The sequence below is a fragment of the Macrosteles quadrilineatus genome, unplaced genomic scaffold (assembly GCF_028750875.1).
Source record: "Macrosteles quadrilineatus isolate MER2022 unplaced genomic scaffold, UCM_ALF_1.0 Scaffold_3__2_contigs__length_128488019, whole genome shotgun sequence".
In the NCBI taxonomy this organism is placed as follows: Eukaryota; Metazoa; Arthropoda; class Insecta; order Hemiptera; family Cicadellidae; genus Macrosteles; species Macrosteles quadrilineatus.
This window is the reverse complement of record NW_026542596.1, coordinates 56197850-56221250: the sequence shown is the minus strand read 5'-3', so window position 1 is coordinate 56221250 and position 23401 is coordinate 56197850. Positions and strand designations below refer to the sequence as shown.

At 31.5% G+C, this 23401-nt stretch overlaps 1 protein-coding gene across 5 annotated transcripts in view; it reads right to left on the bottom strand.

The window, feature by feature from the left end:
- Positions 1-23401, bottom strand: part of LOC128988879 (tyrosine-protein phosphatase non-receptor type 13) — a 340673-nt gene that overhangs the window by 86093 nt on the left and 231179 nt on the right. For all 5 annotated transcript variants that reach the window (XM_054410618.1, XM_054410619.1, XM_054410623.1 and 2 more), the window contains one exon: positions 11705-12265. In XM_054410618.1, coding sequence (XP_054266593.1) covers positions 11705-12265 — 561 coding nt within the window. The remainder of the gene's footprint in view (positions 1-11704; positions 12266-23401) is intronic.

The window sequence follows — 23401 nt, the reverse complement described above, 5'->3', positions numbered from 1 at the left end:
AATAAGATTAACATTTTTGCAAAATATCAAATCTGTATCTCAAACCGTTTAGGAGTTATTAGTTTTTTTGTAAAAAACACATAAATACCGACAGTCGGTAAACTAGACACCACAGACCCATGTTCCTATGGTGAAATGTGTTTGTCTTGACCTAAGGAATAACGCTATATACAAGTGTCCAGAGAGTTACGGGACACCCTGTATATTGATCAGTTTAGTAGATAAGATTTTGCTAACCACGAAATGATATTTTATTTGCGTATCTTCATCTTTTAGTTCCTAATGGAAGTATTGATCAAACAACCCTTAGCTACAAACATAGATCAAACATTAACGCTTCCAGACTTGTCATCCTCCTGCTATCAGAGGCAAAACAATAAAGATATGGTTATGGCTAATATTCGAGAAAGTAATCATTAATTGTTATGATTTTAGACATTCACTTGGTGTTGGAAATTGTCATACTGTTGTGTTTAATTTTAAGCTCACTTTTTACCCATCCGGTTAAAAATATTTGAGTGAAATATTAAAATTGTGCGTAGTTATAGTTTTTTTTTAATTATTGATTTTGTCATAATACCTTCTATATTAGATTTTAACCAATTTAAAAGCGCATGTATACGGACAAGATAACGAATAATTTACGCAAAGCATAGCTTATACAGTTCAAAAGGCATTAACACATTAAGGGTGTTTGGTCAAAAATTTGATGTCTTATTTTTTGTTATTGTTCAATTGTACTAAAAATTAGAGATACAAATATATAAGAAAAATTTTTTTATTTTGAATATTAAGCGAAATATGGAGCTTGAAAGTAGTAAATTTTTAATCTTTGGTACCAGTTCACAGGGAGAATGGGTAATGCGATTCTCACCAAAATTTGCATTCAGGTGTGGAAATTAAGATAATAATCACTAGCTATTTAAAATTAAAAAATTAAAAAAAAATTTATTTTTTATTTTTTATAAATGTTTAAAAAAATTAAAAAAATTTTAAAAAAAATTTAAAAACAGCTGTTTGTTTTTGGGGAAAATTTATCTGTATGTTGGAATAAAAAAAATGTGATATGTTAACTCGTTTGGGCTGTGAATTTGTACCTTTGATGCCTTGCGCTGTCGGAGCACTACTCGTTGAGAGTGTGTACACTAACACCGGGGCTTTAGAATACAACGATAAACATATTCTTTCAATGTTAAAGGATGTTAATAATTACGTGATGTTAAAGTATTCTAAAGCCCCGGTGTTAGTGTACAAACTCTCATCGAGTAGTGCTCCAACAGCGCAAGGCATCAAAGGTACGAATTCACAGCCCAAACGAGTTAACATATCACTTTTTTTTTATTTCAACATACAGATACATTTTTCCCAAAAACAAACAGCTATTTTTAATTTTTTTTTAATTTTTTTTAATTAAAAAAAATAAAAAAATAAAAAATACAATTTTTTTAAAAATTTTTAATTTTAAATAGCTAGTGATTATTATCTTATTTTTCCACACCTGAATGCAAATTTTGGTGAGAATCGCATTACCCATTCTCCCTGTGAACTGGTACCAAAGATTAAAAATTTACTACTTTCAAGCTCCATATCTCGCTTAATATTCAAAAAAAAAATTTTTTTCTTATATATTTGTATCTCTAATTTTTAGTACAATTAAACAATAACAAAAAATCAGACATGAAAATTTGCGACCAAACACCCTTAAGTATAATACTACCGTGTCAATATTAAATTGTTTAATCATTTTACAACCAGTTGAAAGAGGTTTGGAAAATAAAAATTAACGCTCTGGATAAATGAGTTTATCACAAGTAAAAAAATAAATAAAAAATAAAATTGCGCGATAAAAATGTATGTATACGTATTTTCTTTCTTTCATCCCAACAACATAATTATATAACCGATATGCTTTTGTTGTTGTTGCCTGAGTTATATGTTTGTCATCTTATGCATTTCGCCACCCTATGTGGCATCAGGGGTCTTCTTGTACATCACCAACATTATGGTATATATTTTATAAAAATATTTACACATACTCGGTCATTTGTATCATGGTCTGGTCGATCGGACAGTAATCATAACAACCTATTGAATGTTAAACAAGTTTTTATTTTTAACTTGCTATGTATAATTATATAAATTCATATTTTACTTTCATATATTTTAAGCCTTGTATCAACATAATATGAAGGTTAAAATTCAACTGTACAACCATTGTAAAACTATATGTGTAATATTTATATTATATTTAAATTAATAATACCGTACGGTTCAAATAATGTTTCTTATACACCTATTTTTTACGCATATAAGAATTTTTCTCTTAATTGGTATGTACCGTTGTAAGAATACATAAATAAATAAATTTTTTTGGACCAGTTTATAGAAAACCGATACAAAAAAATACGTTGTTGTGCGGAACTATGACTCTAACCATTGGCAAAATAGTTTATACTCTACAAGGGAAAGATTTATTGCCTTTCCCGGCATTAGACCAAAACCAACATCAATATAAATAACACCGAATACACTATATATCTTCTGGGCTTACGTATAAGTCCTAAAAGCTATAAACGAAATGAAAATATTTCAATTTATGACTGAAATAGTGCATAACTTTGACCTTTGCATTGAAAATGATTTAGTAAAATGTTTGGATTTTAATATATTAATACATATTGTATGGATCTCAGTAGAAATCTTTATCAGACTGGTAATATCTAAAATAAAATGGGTTCTGTTAAATTTTAATCGACTACTTGATTCCCGTACGTAGGACGGTCCAACAGCTAGTGGTCAATGTTAAAGTGTTCTATTCTCAGTAGCAACAGCATTAAATATACCACATTAAAATATAATATTAGGATCTTTTATAGTAACATTCCAATTAAAGGAATTACGAATAGAGTCCATAACATGATTTTACATGCATACATATCTTGTATGTTGTTGTTCTAAAACTTAAAAACCCGAATCAAAGATCTGACAAAAGTTTATCGTTGAATCTTTACTTAACTGACAGACTTCAATAGTATATTGAGCTGCTATACCAAGCTAAAACAAAACAACTGTTTGTACTAAACGCTAAATCGATAACGCTAAAGAACGTTTTTTTGTTTTAACTGTAAAAGACGGACCAAATTCATTTTGATGTCGTGTAATTAATAATATAAATTATATTAAATAAGTAGTTAATGGCAGTACATTCAAGTTAATTTATAATATATTTTTAATGGTGCGACAAAGATTATAAGTCATTGTCAAATCAATATATTTTGCAAACTCAATTGTCAATCAACATAGCATATTTTGCTCCTTTGTTTACTTTGTGTGTTATCTGAGGGCTCATGTAATCGGTTATTTTCGTAGAGGTGGAAAAGTGACTAGGAAAATTAAACTTAGAGATAGTAATTCAAAATAGCAGCCTTCATGTTTCAAAGAATATTGAAATAGTAAGTTTTTGATTAAATGTTACTTTAAAGAAGTAAAGTTGGAAAAAGTAAATATAAAATTAAAAAGAAAACATTTGGAAAATTTAAATACTTAAATTAGTTAAATGACATACAGAGATTATCTAATCTCAATTTCCCTAACAACAGTTTTTAATGTAGCATTGATTCTAAAATGTACGGGAGAAGGGATGGATTTAAACGAATAACTGAAAAAATATTGACATGGAATACCACATTTTTTATGTTTCTTTGGCGATTCGTTTTGCCGGTATCTTGGAATGGCCCAATTTAGCATCTTTTATGGATGTGAATATCGTATAAATAAAGGTTATACGTCTCAATCTTTTAGGTTTACCATGCAGCATATTTTATTCGATGGTGCTTCTGGGGTTATAAATAAAACTTCAGTGTTCAATATCTTTACACTCTATTACACACTGAGTAAATCAACGTGTAGAGAGGTATGAAATTGATGTAATATTACACCTTATTAGGGACTCAATAGGTAAGCAGACACGTATACCTAATATACCTAATATATAGCTGTAACAGCTGAGTGGTTATAGGGATCACCTGACAATCAAAGGTTGCTAGTTCAATAGTGTAAAAAGTTTTAGCTTTAAGATGGTTCAAAACTAGGCCTGTCTAACCATTGGGAATCAGCACATTTGGGTAGACTTCCGTATCTGTTGTCAAAAAACCGAACGAAAGTATCGATTGATGTATCGATTACTCCATTCGATATATCGTTTGTTTAGTTAGGATATATCGAATAAAATAATCGATGTATCAAATAATCTTTCATTCGATTGTTTTTGACAACAGATACGGAAGTGTAGGCTACTAATACACTATGTTACTCTTCAGAAAGCTACGTACCCACGAGAAGAGACGTAGTGATTAATAAAAATTGTTCCACATCCTTAAAATGTATGAACTTATTGAGGATTGAACCCGTCACTTTTGCACCCAAGTTAGACAAGCTGTACAGGAGGAGATTGCTTGATACTCATACTTGAAAGCCTCTTACAAAGTTAGCTAATTTTACGTTCATGTAATTCGTAACCTAATACCTCAAGTAGCTGAGTACAAAAGAGCTACTTGCTGTAAAAACCGCTTAGCAATCCAAACGTTTTTGGTTTGATTCTGAGAAACGTTTGGAGCACTTTTGACTGTTGAACTTGGCCCAGTTGTTGTCATTAGGCTTTTAATGTTGAACCAGCTATAAGCATTGAATATATGCCACCAAATTCAACAATAGTGTTTTATATTCAATGCTCTGCTGATCTTTATATATTATAGACATATTATATAGCTATATCTATATATTATAGTCAGCTGATCTCTTCGTCAGTATCTAAGGTTCCTCGTCATGAACTCTACTTAGGCAATCCCTGGTTCAGTATTAATAATGTTAAGTTGGCATTACAAAATAAGTTATCTATCAGCATTTGGATACAGATATATATGTTGTTGCTTTTATCGATGCGTTGTAATATACCATCAACCGAAGTAAAACAGTTTGATGTTTCTTGTAAGGATGTAACAGCAAAAATACCAAACATCGGTGTATAAACTAATTAAGTAACCAAGCCCTAAAAAATTCATTTTCTAATTTTAGTGTTTTTAAATTCTACATTTAATTCTAAATCAATAAATACATTAATGGAACAAAAAATTATAAGGATATTTTATTCAACGCTAACGAAGCTCGTGCAAGGACGTCTTTATAAAAAGCAGCAACAGCAAGAAAGTCATCACCTCAAAATAATTTTAGGGAAATCCCATAAAACTCGATTTATTATTATTATTAACTCAATAAACCGAATTTTATGGGATTTCCCGGAGATTAATTTTTTTAATGCTTAGTTACCATTTAAAATTCGAATTTTCAACATATTGCTTCCAAATTTGGAATAAATACCCCAGGTATGTTTCATAGCAATAATGAGATCAGAATTTAGATATCTCTCTTAGTTTTTTATTTATGTTTTTGAGTTAAACATTTTTATTTCTTATTTTAATTCTTAAAGGTCATATTAATAACCTGTGCAATCTTCAAACTGTTAGCTCAATAAAAGCAAAAGTTATGTGTACTTAAAAATGTTTAATTTAATATGGAGAATATAGGGTGTGCAAGGTCACCATAATCAATAAAATATTAATTCCTTTGTAAGCTGTGAAGTATACAACTCTGAAGGAAAGTTTACTTGGTGTAAATGTTTGTGAGTTGAAATACTTTTCTTGATATTATTCAAAAGCTAAAGAAAACAAAATAAAGATAAACGCGGTCTGTGAACAGTCGTACTTTATGTGTTACGATGTTTTCTCCAGTAAGCTTATTTCAGAAACAGTCCTTTACAGCCTTACAATCTTAGACTTGCGAAAACACATTCTTCCGCTTTGAAACTTTTTATTCAAGAAAAAACATATAGAAATGCATTACCTTGCTGTATAATACACTATATACCCGTGCTTCGCTTCGCTTTCTGTTGTTAAACCTTGAAAAGGTTTACTGCAATTGGGCACATACGGGCACATAAAAAATGCAATGGTTTACAATGAGTGAACTGTTAAATTTGGCACAATTTACTCTTATACATCTTAAGAAAAAAACTGTAATAAAACCTGTTAAACCGTTAAAAGTGTTCTTTAAATATATTCTCAAATACATCCATCATCCTTTTGGTTAGTTATACAGTTTCCGAACTTATATTGGGGGCGTTTCATGATTCTTGTTTATTAAGCAGCTTAACAACTATTAAAACTAGATAACAATCTGTATTTGTAAACTATTGCTCTTCTTCTAGTTTTGCAAACAAAGATATACAAACAACATAAACCCTACAGTAAAATGAGAGTTAAAAAGTAGTTGACATGAGCGCACTCAAACGTCTCCAACAAGAAAGACTCATAAAAGAGGCTCTAGATTTTACAATAGAATGCTTTATTCAAAGCCAATAGCGGATTTTACAGCTGCACATGTTGTCGGTGTCTCAAATAAACGACCTATACCCTTTTATAGTCTAAAACTGTCTAGGTGCATGCAAATAGTACGTACACATTCTACCTATGGTCCGCGATTAAAAAACTTTAAAAATATCAATGAAATTTGTTGATAAATGAACCATCTATGAACAGCTGGCAGTGAAACTTCTTAGAAGATATTTTTGTGAGAACACGTATTTACAAATTTATCTCAGATTGAGTAAATGCTGTCTATTAGAAAAATATAGCATTATAAAATACCTAGTAAAGAAAAACCTTGAAAGATAATTAATTATTATCCTTAATCCGGCAAGGTCTTTTGTTGCAGCCCTAGTAACAAATAATCTAGACTTATAATTAATTATTAATTGAACCATCAAACGTTCAGATATATTAAGCTAAGACAGATAGCATCAAATAAAAAAACCTCAAAGCTAGAATTGTTGAATATACTATCTCTATATACTATGCTCTGAAAGAGTGAACAAATAACGATTTGGTGTATTTTATTCTCTTGTTGTTAGAATAATTTTACTTTGAGGTAAAACAAAACACTATGCTCTGAAAGAGTAAAAAACAACGATTTGGTGTATTTTATTCTTTTGTTGTTAGAATAATTTAATTTTTAGGTAAAACACTAGGACATAACAATGAAATTGTACAACTAATAATTACTGTACGGTAGAAAGAGATTAAGTGTCTTAAACAAAGCAGACCGGTGTTTATAATATTATTTGCTTTAAAACATATTTTAGTGTTTTTTTTTTCAAAGAGAAATAAGTGCCTTTAAAATATTTTGATGAAAAAAGTTGAAACTATACTGATGACCTTAGCTGATGGTACAATTTATGCCCCATTTCTTAATTATGTTTATTCAAGTAGTGATTTATCTAAGTGAAATATATTCTTTTATCTTAAATTGGAATAATTCCAGTCCATCAAGTTTCTACAGCATACGATTATGATAGTGTTTAGTTATGCAACCAATATGTACAAACCTGACACCCGTTTTATGATTGCAAACTGTTGACTAAGGTTAACATAATTGGTTCTTTAATTTATTAAATAAATCTTTCTTCACGGCCTTATTATGCGTCTTATTCAGTCACAGCGCTAGTTATAGGTGATTTAACAAAATGGAGCTTATATACAGCAATCTTTGGTTACATCTTTGTAATCTAGGAATGAGACTAAAAGTTTCTACCGTGTTTTAAATTTTATTTTATAACCGAATTTATTTTAATTAAAGGTTCATGCAATCCCATACTAATGTAGGTATTTTCCTACACTATGTAATAAATTATTTGAATTTAAGATGGATTGAAGTTTGTGGAATAAAAATAAAACAATGAATTGTCCATAAATGGGATACTGTATATACTATGGCAGTTTGAACGTCTATAACTGACTGATTCATTGACTGATTAAGTGAGCTTGTTTAGTGATTAAGGATAGTAGAAAGTATTTTAAATTTTCAATTGAAATTGTTCAACATGGTATATTTCTGTACTTTAGATAAAGTTTTCTAAATTAAAAACATTTATTATGTACGGTTATTAAAGTGAACAAACGGTTGATGATTCAAAGAAAACATTTTAATACACCTTTATAAATACATAGATTGCAATGAAAACTACATGTTTTCATTAATTACAGCTACACAAAGTATGGAAGATGACATGGGCACTTTCAATGGCTGTAGGGCGGAAACTGAATTTTTTCCAGCCTTGTGACCAAGTTCAATTTATTTCTCGTGGCCAAACACCCCATAAAGTTTATAAATTAAAAGTAGTTTGCTAAGCATTTGTATCCAAACAGGATAACCTAATTTAAAGTTAAAGTTAATAGAGCTAATTAATTTTTAAATGAAATAATAAAAATTTAATTTCCAAATCTCTATATCTAACAAGTGCCAACTGTTATACAAAATTTGAAATTTAAATATCATTCTTAGCTTGAAACGCTCACGTAAAGTTGGTTGGAGTCGCAATCTTTCAGCAGCAAATCTTCAAGATTAATTTCTCTTTTACCGCAATTAGGCTTATATTGTTGCATCTCTAAGCAGGTTGTATTCAGCATGCTATTCCACGCGCACAGTCCAATGTTTCCTCAGCAATTCATCATGCTTCAGAATCAAATTAAAAGTGTTCACCATGTTCAAGATATTCGCCCCACGTTCGTCGAAATTAAGGTATTCAGGACTTGTGTTTCGGGAAAATTTAATTTCTTGGTCCCAATTTGTACCTTTTTGAATGTTAGAGTTTCGTGGTGTAGTAATAAAAATTACTAAAAATAAATTGCTACTGTTTGCTAGCAAGGCAGACTATTTGGTACTATATAATTGAACTGGATAATGTAGTGTAGGGTTCGATGCTTTGCGATGAAAATAAGTGTTCCGCTTAATGGGACTTAAATTATTGAATGAAAACAAGCTTGTAATTTAAGGAAAAATTTTTAACTTGATACATTCTTTGCAAAAACGAACTTTAAAATAACATTTCTCTTGTAAAATGTATAGAGAGTCATTACGCATGTTACAACACTAGTCACAAGGCATATCAATAAGAATATATCACTATGACTTTTTCTGAATAGGTCTACAACTGTTTAACAAAGGAACACAAAATTACAACTTGGTGTAAAATTGAGCACCTTACATAATTTGTTTATATTAGTAACGTGTCGAAAAATAAGAAGGAAAAGTCAAATTCTTGTATTTTAATTGCTAACTATGTAAAAAGTGTATTCACCTATGTTTAATTTGCTTAAATATAGCTACAACCGGTCTTTATTGATTAGATGTACAGTAATATTTTATGGTAAATGTTAGAAGCAAGCACAAACCAAGTATTTATTTAAAATGAAAGTATTGATAATAGCAAAATACATAACCACACCTTCCGTTTTACTTTATACAGTGAAAATGAAGTATACAATATTGAACTATTTGTTCCTATACACCCTTTTTTTAAAAGATTATTTTTTATAAGAAAATCCAAAAATTTTCACCTGCAGCACAGTAAGTGCTCGGGATGCAATCAGGCGATGCCTACAAAGACTCGTTTAATGCCTCAACGGAGGATGGAATTAAAATCTGCTCAACAACACAGCACTACAGACCACTCCAATATAAGCCCTACTTCCCTCCAAACTGAGAGGGCAGTGTTAATGAGAGTGAAAATTGGAATGATTTGTAATGTAGGAATAGGTGTATAAAGCTACGCAAATTATAAATGTGTTTTTTTTTTGTGTATTAGACGTAAATGTCACTATATAACTGATACGTAATGTTTTAACTAACGTACAGTAGATCATGCTCAGATCAACACATGTTAATTTTTATTTTCTAGTTATGCTTTAATGGAAATTCGTAACTTGTACTGTATTAGTTTAAGAGGTACAGTTATTGCATTCAATTTAGCTCATCTCCATATTGTTTTGAAATATTTTTAGGTTATACTTATTTTACTTAGCCTTAATTAAAATCCAAGTTTAATAATGTCACATAAGCTGTCATATCCATAAATAATTAAATTTAAATTCCAACAAATTACTTATAGGCCCAAAAATGGATTTTGTACAAAATAAGCCTAATGATATTATGTGGGATAAAAATTGCTTTTTCATCCCGTACTTTGTACAAAATAAACAATACAGCTTACATAAAATGTGTTAATATTTATTTGTTGTATAAACAAGAGAAAAATAGGTTGTCAGACAGGCTGCTATCTTGTATGTACAAAATGTGTGGCGAGTTGAATAAATAAACTGGTTGTTTATCATCACTGGGTAATAACTTGGTTTCGAAATCCCAAGGTATTTAACAATTTCAAAGTTCACTAAATTAATGGTTTTTCATAGGGAAAATAATGCATTATATCGATTTGCATACACAGGGCTTTTTATTTAAGAAAAATAAGATTGTAAAGTTTAAACAATAAGTGTTGTTTTAACTTTTTGTAAAATATTGTTTAAAGAGTTCCCAATCACATATAATAGTTTACAAAAGGAGAGAAAAAATCTTGATCGTAAACTATATTTTAATAGGCTAATTTACCTTAATTTTATGCAGGAATGTTCACGTCAAAAACTGTTGTGTTAAGATACATTATTTCCCAGTAATGTTTAACATTATTAATCGTTAGTCGATATTGGATACCTATAATCGTTCATTGCTTTTCATCTATGTATTTTAATCAATTAAATATCGTAAAATACAGGATGGGCATAAATTATTAAACACATTTTAAGATTATATAAACAAATAACCAAGCCACTTAGAAACATGAAAATTGTTCATTGAATAGCAAATTAAAAATAGTTATATACAGCAACTGCAAAACAATAATTGTATAAATGTCAGTAATTATAAAAACATTTGATAAAAAGAATGCAAAAATTACTCGAACAGTGAGTGTAGGCTATGTTTTTTTTTTCTCAGACTCGTGTTGTGGCATAGTTAGCATGGCAAAACCAACAATAGACTTTTCTACAGCAGCTGTGTGTTTGGTGAATCAAACCTTAAACTGACTTAAGTAACAAAATTACTAGTGTGCAAAAAAAGCAAAGTCTTTGGTTTCATGAAAGCAAATCTGTAATAACTGTTCAAAGAAGGCTTCGTTTAGAGTATGGTAGTAATTCTCCGTGTAAAAATTCTATAAAATGGTGGTACAGACAGTTCGAACGACTGGGAAGTGTCCAACATATAGTCTAAGGGTCCTCATCTCAGAAGAACATAACTTACAATAACAGTTTAGGTGATTTTACAGTTTTTTATAACTACTTTTCATAATTGCTGACATTTTTATAAGTAATTTTTTGCAATTAATGTCTAAAACTGTTTTAAATTTGCTATTTTATAAAACAATTCCCATGTTTTTATCTTACTTGATTATTTATTCATTTTGTGTACAATAATTTATGACCACCCTGTATAATAAGACTTTCCCTAAAAGCTAACGCTCTTTTGTGCTCTCATAACTCCGATATTCATGTCGAAATAGCCTGACTATTAGGCATTTCAGCCAAGAAACTTTATACATTTTCACCTCCACTAAAGGTTCAAGGTTCAATTAGAGGAAGTGTCTGATACGGCTATAGACTAATCGGCCTAAATTCTCATCTCCGGTTATTATCAAATAATTACTAATATAACTCAAAAACACATAATCTGAAATAATCCCTTCTTCGCTTGGAAAGGTTAAAATATACCACAACCTCTTAAGTCTATTATTGAGTATAACCAAAATGTGAACACTACTCACTTTTATGCAGGAAGGGGTAGACCGGCTTGGCAGCAGGGTGGTGGACAGGACAGGTAAGCTGGTTGACCGTGGTTGGTGGGGGCAAGTCCGGCGGTACCTCGTCTTCAGGAGATCTCTCAGAACCATACCCCTGGTCCAGAGGAAGAGCTTCCCCTTTGGGCACCAGCGGCTGTAGCCTCAGCACCACGTTTTCCTTAACATTGTTGTTGTTCCTATACTCCGCTTCCTCGTTGGAGTCCAGATGGTTCGGTAGGGACCCGCAGAACTTGTAGCGGTCCCGCGGAGCCACGTCACCTCCGCACGGCGAGAAGAACTTGGAGACTCCATGGGACTTGCCGTTACAGAGGTTTCCGGAACTTTGACTCCGCCTCCCGGTGAGTCCCTTGCCCGAGTGCCGGCTCACGTTGGAGCCCATCTCCTCTAGGCGGCGCCGAGGCAGTGACCGGTTGCCATCGGGTCTCCGCAGCTGCAGGTGAACGATGTCTGGGGAGTGGCGGAGCTTTTCTTCGGCCTCGCGAGGTGATCGAACCACCGACCCGTTCACACCCACCAGTCGGTCACCTGCACAATACATACTGTGTCAACATGTTGAATAATAGTTAAAGACTTACCATACGGTAGGTCATAAAATAAAGTCTTAATTTACGTCATACAATAGGTTTCCACTAAGGGTAGATATCTAGGACAACCCATCAAAACTTGGGCCAACACTAATGTAAAAAAGTATTTATTCAACAAATTGATATGCCCCCTTAGGTCAAACACTAAATTATAAAATTAGGTTGTATTCATTTGGGTCAACATTTAGATCCTTAGGTAAACTATTTGCTGGGTTTGCCTTACTTAGACTACAAAAGTAGGCTAACTAGACTTTTTATGTAATCGATTGGGTTTATTGTTATTCAATATTTCAAACTAGGTTAAGTAGATGCAGTGGTTGAGAGTTTGAATATGGATATGCAGATACTTAGTAACGTGACATGGTTACTTTCTATGGGTACTTTTCCTGGTGACTGAGATCACAGTCTTTCGATGGTTTGCCAATTTGAATCGCTCTGAGATGGTAGAATTTCATGCAATTAACATTTTGGTTACTTCCCATAAGACACATATTATTTTTTAAATTTTAAATTAATTTGTTGTGCTTTTTTTCTTGATTTTAATTTAAAAAGGGATTTTGCACACCTACAGGAAACTATATTTCTAACAGTATGCGTAGATTTTCCCTGATATGCACACGAGCTGGGAAAAAATGTGTTCAAGAAACATGCTTGCCTATTAATACATAGATTACTTGTTTAAAAACGTAGTCTCAATTACCAAGGCATAAAATAAACGATAATACGTTCAATTAATCTCTAAACGTACATGTATCATAACCTATAGATACTATGTATATACTATGTGTCATACTATGTAGGATTCAAAGCTTTAATCACTTGCTTGCTATTACGGCAATAGCAAAGAGATATGTCATTGAGTGATGTGGTAGTTAAATTATAACTCACAATTACATTTATATAAATCACTTTCTTCGGCATGGTAAATAATCAATTATTAAAAATGTAGTGTACAAGTTAGTGAATTAATATTATTATTTGTGTTCTATATTCGAGAAACGTTTTCCCAAGGTTCTTTGTTAGATCAGTTATCTCTTTGTCACTGTTTGTACAGCAAAAGCGATCTTTCAGAATACGCTGCGAAGCGGATAATCGACCTGCCCAAATTAATGATTCAATGTCAGAAACTGCATCATCGGCCGTCAGCAAACAGAAACTCCACCACATCTCCACTACGATATGCGAGATGTGTTTTTAAACGATTTGGCCATGTGGTTGATGTAAGGTTGAACTAAATTGGTACGTTCAGGGAATTTTAGGACACATAAACTATGTTTAATATAATTTTATTATGAAAAGGGTTGCATGAATTGAACATACTTTCTTATAGATTTGGCTTACTTATGGATAAAATGGACTAAACATTTAGGTTAGTTAGACCGGTTTAGAGAAGACGTTTTGTTTTTTGATTAGTTTTGAAATTTAATCACCTTTAATTCAATTTCAATTTGATACAACACTCTATCTGAAAATTTATGCTTGTTCTCTGGAATTGATACACAACAGTTAAACGTTTTTTTTATTTATTAGTTTTGCAGTTTAACCACCTTTAATTAAATTTCAATTGTATACAACACTCTATCTGAAAATTAATTCTTTCTCTCTGGAGTTAGGACTAAAAAGTTAAACCATTGACTATTGGATACTGAAGGTTAAACGTAAAATTTACCCTAAAATAAGACCGTAACATTGTCAATAATACTCATTCATACGTCACTAACATTGAATCAAAACAGTCTTCCAATTTTTCCTAGGATGAGAAGGCTAATTCTAATCAAAGTTAATTTGAGTAGACAGGTAAGATTTGAACTACCTTAAATGTAAAAAAAACCAATACTACAAGAGTAAAAATTTTATACTTTAGGTACATATTTCCCAGAAACACAAGGGTAACTTCAAAGGAATGGTGTTGCATGGAAGTTTGTGAACGACTTCACACAGTCACACACACAGTACGAGTTGCACGGTTCAAATACCTTACTTCCTGCGGAACCACGCAGTGTGGGGAACGAAACAAGCACCAGACAACACAGATCTGGTGTTACGTTCTACCAGCTGATCTAAACACTGAATCAGCTGACATTGGTGTCATATTGGCCAGCTGGATATGCTGGACATGTCAGCAGACCAACACATTGTGTTTAACGAAACAAGCACCAGACAACACAGATCTGGTGTTACGTTCTACCAGCTGATCTAAACACTGAATCAGCTGACATTGGTGTCATATTGGCCAGCTGGATATGCTGGACTTGTCAGCTAGATCATAAACCAACGCAGTGTGGAGAGCGAATCAAGCATCAAAACACTATTGTATGTTTCTAACCAAAAAATTAGCGAATCAAACTTGCGGGCGAGTTCCATTTCAGAAACATGTTTGAAAGGATTTGACAGCTTCCCTTGATAATATATAGTATTTTCTCTTAAAGATCAACTAGAGATGAAACTGAACTTGAGAAAATACGACAGCACCACCGCTACACATGTATCAGGTGTTCAGTTATACGGTTCTGTCAATCAGCTGGTAACTTGCCCTTATATCAGCTGATATTAGTCATATTGTCATGTACTCATGTAGCTGGATAAACTAGACACATCTGATCCACATAACTATTTACCGTTTGCTGGACACAACCGCATACTACAGGTCCAGTTACAAACGGTTAGATAAAGGTTATATCCGTTAATTATCCACTGTTGCATCCTAAACAAGTATCTGGTTGAGTTAAAGAAAGCGATAAAGCCTTTATTTAATTGTAAGCTATTCAATAGCCTGTAAGGTATGGTGTATGATGTATCTAAAGAACCCATGCTTTGATATATAAATTTATTGCTTTCAATGCCATGTAAAAATGTTTAGTGGTGATTTCATTGTAGTTTTGCTGTATTGAATTTGCAAACAGTGTGTACAATTTATGAGTACCCTTATCTAAAATCGTGCTCTAAAATTATTTGATGGTTATTTAGGATACGTTTGTCGTTTTGGATATCAAAATCATGCATTGATATTAGGATTGTAGATTTTTAAATCCAACATATGAAAAATGAACCAACGTAATCTGTAAATTTAGAGTAGCACTTCATGTTAAAAAGAAATAATAATTTGAACATTAAAGAAGTTTTAAATCTAAAGATACATCATTTCGCCAATTACTTTTCATGAGATTTAATCACTCATGGAAATCAGGGGGAAAATCTAAATTTATGTTTGACGCTCAACAGATTTTACAGTTGTGTTGCATTCATCGCGCTGACAGTTAACTTAATCTTGTTTACAATTAATTGCCTTTTATCCTGCCAAAGGTCGGTCTGTCTTGCAATTCCTGGGGTTAATTGAATGCTCATTCTCTTTGGACAAACCTGAAAGGTCAGCTAGTTGAAAATAGAACTTTTCCAGACAAAGGTGAACAATGCTTGACTAACACGGCTTCTATGTGATCATCTTGCGTTACATAATTTGTTTGAAATAAGTAGTTTTGATTATAAAAAACACATACTTGTTCAAAAAGTTTTGATTCTAATGGTACCATCAGAGACAATAGTATTTTCAATATAATGTTGTGAGTTATGTTGTTTAACTAACAAGACAGGTCAGTAGTTATAGTGCTCGTTTGATTCACCGTTCTAGAGAAGAGTAGATTGTTTTATGGTTTCCAACTGGACCTAACTGTTATTTAACATTAGGCTTTAAATAAACGATCATGGCTAAAGTAACGTCTCGTAGGCGTTAACAAAGCTACAAGCTACACCGATTACCATACCCCATGTTGCATTCACTAGAAATTCATATTCAGTTTAGGTTCTCCTTCTCCATCCATATAAAACTATATAACAATTGATATTTGTAATCAATTGTTATTACTGTAAAATTTACTATGCAATATTAGTGGACAGCACAAATTATTTAGACATCCGACATGTTGTAACACACAATAAATCGTAGTTTTCAGGTTTAATAACAAAATTAGAAGTATACTTGCGGTATTTGTAAATTGTTACCGAACCAGAATTTGACGAGTATAGTTTTGGTTGGTGGCACTAGTTCGCACGGGAAGTAAAATTTAATTAACAGCTGATGAGAGAGAGTTTGACCAACTAGCTGCTCAAACATTGCTGCTTTGCGAACTAACCTCATCCCTTACTAAACTCTTCAAACAGCGGCCTAGCGGTTGAAAACCTTACCTGAGAATTAACGATAAATTAATACAAATCCTAATATTAAAAAAAATTAAATTATTTTCTTTATCACTCAACTTATGTGACAAAGGAAAAGCGCTTTCACGATTAGCGTAGGCCTAGTCAAATTACATCCATAGAAATAAAGGTTTTTAATCTGTTTCAGTGTATACGTTTGTTACAGGCCAAAGTACAACTGCTACACCAACTGGGCTGAAACTAAACTACTTTAAATAAACTAAACTTAACTGTACTGAAACTGTACATAGACTTATGCCAACATTATAGGCATTTCATCCTTAAAAGTCCCTTGAACTACGTCCAAAGTTTAGAGTTAAAGTGCAGTTGATATATATCCTTGTTAGCAAAAATCCCCATTAAATTCAGTTTAACCTACTTAAATTAACTTTGTTTTCATTTCGATAAAGTTATGGAAGTAGGTTGTGTTCAGAGACGAAAAATACAGTTCGAATTCTAAAAACATGTTTTTTTTCGCTAACGTACTCGACCTTAAAGTCAGTAAAATTATAATTACACCAAAAAGTACTATATAATGATAATATTAATTGAGGTTTCAGTTATAAACCAGGTCTAATTTGTATTGCTCAATAAATAAACAAACTATTAAACTGAAAAAAGTATCAAAATCCAAAAAAACAAGCATAGTATTGTACTCGTAAACTAAAAAAACCCCAGTAAAAAATCTGTACTAAAATTAGACGTTGTAAATTAATTCAGTTTAGTAAAAAAATTAATAAAAGGTTTATTTCGAGAGACTTAGCCCAGACCGGAGCGGAATATCCATGAATGTCTGATAGAGTTTAATTAAACCGTAGCTGCTGGCTTCTGTAATACTTGCTATAATATTACTGAACAAGTCTTTACTTAAAACAACATTTAATTATAACGAAATCTAAGCTATTGTATTAACAGTTCATTTTACAACGAAGTTCTCCTCCAAAAAAAAAGTGATGAATAAATTTATGAAGTTATTGTTGTAGGCCTAAATGGAGATTTTAAAATTTAATTAAATATTACTTTGGCAAGGCATGTTTTAATTATTAAACTTTATAAATTAAAAAGTTTGATTATGAACTGACTTTTTTAAACATTGCCAATTAATAAACTATTTTAATATAATACCCGTATATTTGATTTTATTAACATATTTCATATTTGTCGAGTGGAGCGTGGGAAGCTCTTATACTTCGACTCTTATGAATTTCATCATACGCAAACTCCTACAAGAAGGTTGAAGTAAATCGTTTTCAAATGGTGCATGGTGATAAAGATCATATTGGTGAGTGCCAACTTCTACGTGGCGTACATATTTACGCCTCTGCGAAAGACTATTACTGTTACATAGGCCTATCTGTCAATTCGTTATATACGAAACGGTGTCAAGCTGTGGCGTTGGAGTTTCGCTTACTAATTACAAATAAATACTATTATATATTTTGCTATCCTTGTAAAAAGAAAAAGGAACTGTTGATATTACATTCCCTAATTTTGTGTTGATCGTCAATTATTCAATTGAAAATGACACTGCCTGGAAACTTTTTGAATTAAAAATAGACAATAGACTAAATTAGGTTACCTTGTCAGACCAAAAATTTATTTATCTAAATAAGTAATTAAGAAAGTTAACCAATTTCTTTAAATAATAATGAAGTTAAACATACTCTTACTTCTCTCATTTATTTCTGGATAACAAGAGTTTGTATTCTTCCAAGTAAAACTCACAACCAGTAGATATAAGTTTAAATAAAATAAATTATTCATTAATGCTCAAAAGAATACTACCCTATACAACATCACACAAAAGAAAGGTTATGTTAAATAATAAAACCGTTGAGAGATCTTATTGTGTAAAGTCACTGAATGATCAGCTTTAAAGCTTTATCTCTCTCAACTATTGTGTTGGATGAGTGATATTGGATGAGAGGGTTTTATGTCATCCATAAACTAACCATTTGAACCCTATTATAATCGTCATTCTTCAGATTATATTTATATGACTTAATATTATTACCAATCGGGAAATGCAGTTGAATTTAATATGAAAGGCTTATAGCCATGGAATATTAAATAAATGTAATATTATTATACTATTGACTTTTGATACTAAAGTATACATCTGTATATATCTGGATCAGCTGAAAATTATATTTCATCTAGCTTTTGATAAACCAAATTAATCTAGTACAGAGAACATAGTAAACCTGTACTTTATTGTTTTGTAAATTTAGGATCCAAAATACTAAGTATTTAAATTACCGCAAAACTAAAAAAATGTGACTGGTGGAATTTGAAATTGGGGAATTGAGAATCAGCTTCTTCTTGCTGAGAGATCGTAGAATGCAGCTTAAAATATATGAAAAAAACATGAAAAGAATATAAAAAATGTAAAAATGTAAAAAATGTTCTCGTAACGGATTAGAAGTTTTTATAAGAAGACATGCTTTTACAATTCTTGATAAAAATGCATATATTTGGCCATATCATCACTACCGAAAACATTTAATTTCAGATGTAGGCTGTACCATTGTTATTGTAATAAACAATTCAAGAAATTTCCCAATCAACACTAATTAATTTGGCCCTAACTAGGAAAGGTAAAAGTTTAGTTTTAGCTTTGACTATTAATACGTTTTAGGTACATACCTTAAGACTATCATGAATCTAATTTCATGTGAAATTGTAGTGGAAACAGACTGATTATAAATTTTGAACCATGGTACTTATGTGGCTACGGCTATGTTAATACCGGTAGTTCGCCTGATTTGCCGGGGAATATTTTAACCAAGATCCCAACTTTAACCCACTATGAATACAAATAAACATTAAGCTGCACTAATGAACTGAAATTGGCCATAGGTCTATAGGCATACTTAAGTAGGGTCAAAAGCAGACCTTAGCAAGGCTATGCAATCGATTCATTGTATTCCTCATGCAACATAAATACTATTCAAATAATTTTATGTATTAAACACCTCATATATTTATTATCCTTTAAAATCGGTAAAAAAAAATTTTAGACAGTGATATTTCTAACATTCTAGTTAATTATAACGACAAAATAAACTTAAAATTTTTAAAATAACTGGTTGTTGGTAACAATGGGTATAATACTACACAGTAACCTTAAAATAAAGTACAACATTTTGTCAAATGTGTATCACTAAATTAAACGATCATCAGATACAAACTTAGAACCTAAATAAGATTCAGAAGTTAAGACGAAAAGTCACTTGCAGTTGCCAAATTAAGTAGTAGAATTAAAGTATTTTATTTATTACCAGGGTCCATTGTCTGTGCTTAACTATTGTTATGATTAAACATTACTGAAAAAATTTATGCAAGATAAATTGTCGGGTGTACATTCGTTGGCTAATTGCGTTTTAAATAAGATCATGTTATGTTCTTGGACACTGAAGAAACAATATTGCTTGCAATCGATTTTGATTTTTTATTACTAAAATTCTCAAACAGGCTACAAGTAAGCTACAGGAGGAAATTAAAGGTATTTTTTCATCACAATTGTACCTAGAAAGTGAGCAAATACTTGCAGAGAAAGCGTCCAAGATATCATTAGCAGAAGGAAACGAGTCCAAGAACGCATAATAATTGCAACAATAACGTGCATTTGAATCACTTACGTCAATTAACGTCACGAAAACGTGACTTCGATATGTGAGAAATATAAGATCAGGTCAATTCTCAGAGATACATAACTTCGAAATGCACTGACTTGAAACACATTTTCGGAGGAATGCCCTTTGGAAAATTGCCTTAGTAATGCATTATTTTTGGGGTAATGTTTTCGGAGTGATGCTTTCTGAAGCAATGCTTAGACGATCAACTAGTTGGAACTTTTCTATCCACAGTAAAAGTTGATTTTTCACTGAAAAATACAAAACAGCTGTAAGAAATTACGAGCTCAAAACATATCCCAAAATGTGTGTAATTTAAATACGTTGTAGACAGCGAATAGAAGGCGGGCAATTATTCGAAGTTTGCAATTAAAATGAACAGGATAAAAACTCACAATATTATTATTATACTCACAAAAACTTTCGATGGAGTGATTAGAGAGCACGTGGAACTTTGTAATGGTGATTTCAACGATTGTTAACAATTATTCCAGGAACAAACCTAATTACGATCATTATTACAATTATTGCTCAACGATTACGGGCTTGTATAATAAATTCTTTATTTATATTAATGCACTTGAATTAATCAATATCATTAATCGTTAAACTCTATACAACAAAATAAAACTAAATGAAATCCCACGTGTAAGTAATTTAGAAATATGAAACATACATAGAAAATCAGTTAGGTAAAATACAATGCACCACTATTCAAACGATTATACCTATATTCCATATATATTTCAAATACAAATATATAAATGTTCAAGGTATCACAATCAATGTACAATAAATGTTTTTTTTTCAGAAATACCTATTTTTATTTAGTTTGTTGAGCTGTATAATCCAGAACATATGGAAGTATATAAAATTGGATGTATTGAACACGTACATAATTAATGGGACAATATATCACCTACTAACCATTAGGATGACGTATGGATTTGTGTAGTGGCTAGAGGCTCTAGCATCACCATTGGAAATACCTCATGGCAATAGCATTGCTATGATTAGCGTCATACCGAGATAAGCTATGATAGGAATCAATAGCGATTGGTACTTAACAATGGCAAACAATTCAAGAGATACAATAGATTTTTTATACATGAATAAAATATAATATCTTTTAATTCTTTGAAAGAAATATTTGTTCTTTTGAGTTTTTTTCTAAATAAATAGTTTTGGTAAACTAAATAAAAACCCTCGGGTTTCTGAAGGTTACTGTGCTCGGCTGACAACCAGAAGGATATTAGTTCAATCCAAGGAAGTGAGAATATATTTTTAAAACTTTGTATCTACCTGTCTTTGGCATTATCTATAGATTCAATCATAAAATACCCCGCCGCAGCAAATCTGCAGACTACGCGAATTTCAACTTGTCTAATTACATTTGTACTAAAATATTTCCATAAATGAGACATATTTATTCCCAATTTAAATAACATTAGATTTAAGGAGTGATTGTATATGAATTGGAACGGATGGTGTTTTTGGCCTCTAGGGACCTCAAAACGAAAAATTAAATCGATCCCGGGTCCAGGTCTTACCATGAGTAAAATGTTAAGACACAGTTAATAACACAGTACTACGGTAATAGATTATTCCCTAAATGGGAAATCCGCTAAAATCATTCCATAACCTTAAGTATATTGTCAAAGCAACTGTAGAAACATGCTTTATCTTGGACGATATAGGAAATCGTTTTGAGTGGACCACATAAACAAAAGAGTATGGATAGCTAAAGAAGACATCAAATTGACATGGAACATCTGTATTTTTTACTAAAATATTATAAGTTCAAACGACCTTATCAAAGAGGTGCCACTATTGATGTACCATTGTTCCATTTATTTTTTATATCAATTATTTACGATGGGGACGCTACCTAGATGTGTATTTTAACCCAAATATGAGTGAAGGATGAGTGTAGAATGTTGTGAGATGATCTCGAGTTACTGACTACGTTTAACGAGCGTGATAGTTGATTATTACTTAGGCCTAGTATACGATTTAAAGTTTATTTAATCACCTAATAGTTACCACAGTTAAAGTAATCCAATTAATTTTTTTTAATTCAGCTGATTTTCATTAGTATTTGTATTGTTGTTTATGTATGATAGTACGCGAGTTGCGTCACGGCCCCCTGCGTACACTACTTTACCTACGAAAGTGTATGAATTACTAAAAATCACTCTTCATAGCTTTAAAGAGATGTTTTCGTTTATAACCTCTCATTGCCACCATTATTACATGTGTCTCGCAAAGTATGTAGAATTTAAATAAATCAATGGAAAATTTAATAAAATTGTTACAGAGTTTAAAAAAAACCTTGTATATTTAGAGATTATGACGTCACCAGTGACCACGACTGGACTGATTACAGTTCTGTTTGAATGATTACCGTTAAGTATTATCAGTATTCACATTCAATCATAGTGAATAAATATTTCATATACCGGTACTCAATAGTGAACCATCTATGACACAAAGTTGGCAAATCAATGTATTAAGTAGAAATTGATTAGGTATCAATGGATAGCTAAAAAATGTAAGGAAAATTATTCAAAATAAATAAATAAATAAATAAGGTCTTTATTCATGAGCGAATTTCAGTTACAAAACTGTTTTACAAATTGACTCAAGTCAGGACTTAAACTAAATAAAACCTCTTATAACTACAAAACAAAATAAGATTAGTTACAAACTCTTTAGGCGATTCTTAAAACTGTTGTAAGACAGTGCTTTTAGCTTGCACGGAAGTGCATTGTACTGAGCCGGCCCGAAGTAAGAAAACCCCCTTCTATTTACAATATATCCAAAGTAAAGTTAACTCATAATTCAATCCGTATTTAAAAGTTTATTTTTGTATACATACTTTAATGCTTTTCAATGAAATGGCGACCATACAAATTAGGTATTTTAAGCCAAGTATGAATGAAGATGAGTGTAGGATGAGTGGCGCGATCTTGTAGTCTTGTTAGTGACTAAGGCCGACATATTATTCCTTAGGCACAGCTGTTAATTTTTAGCCCATACAGCTGTCAACCAAGGGACCTACAGTTTAGTGGAAACCGAACCACATTTTTGCCTTTGGTATATACGAATTGGTCTAATTATCAGGATAGTACTGTGGATAGTCGTAGTACCATAGATAAAAGGAGTATGTAGTACGGTAGTACTCACTAGTGTGGACGTTAATTCACACCAGGGAGTATCGCATCCACAGTGCACGCCTATAAATATAT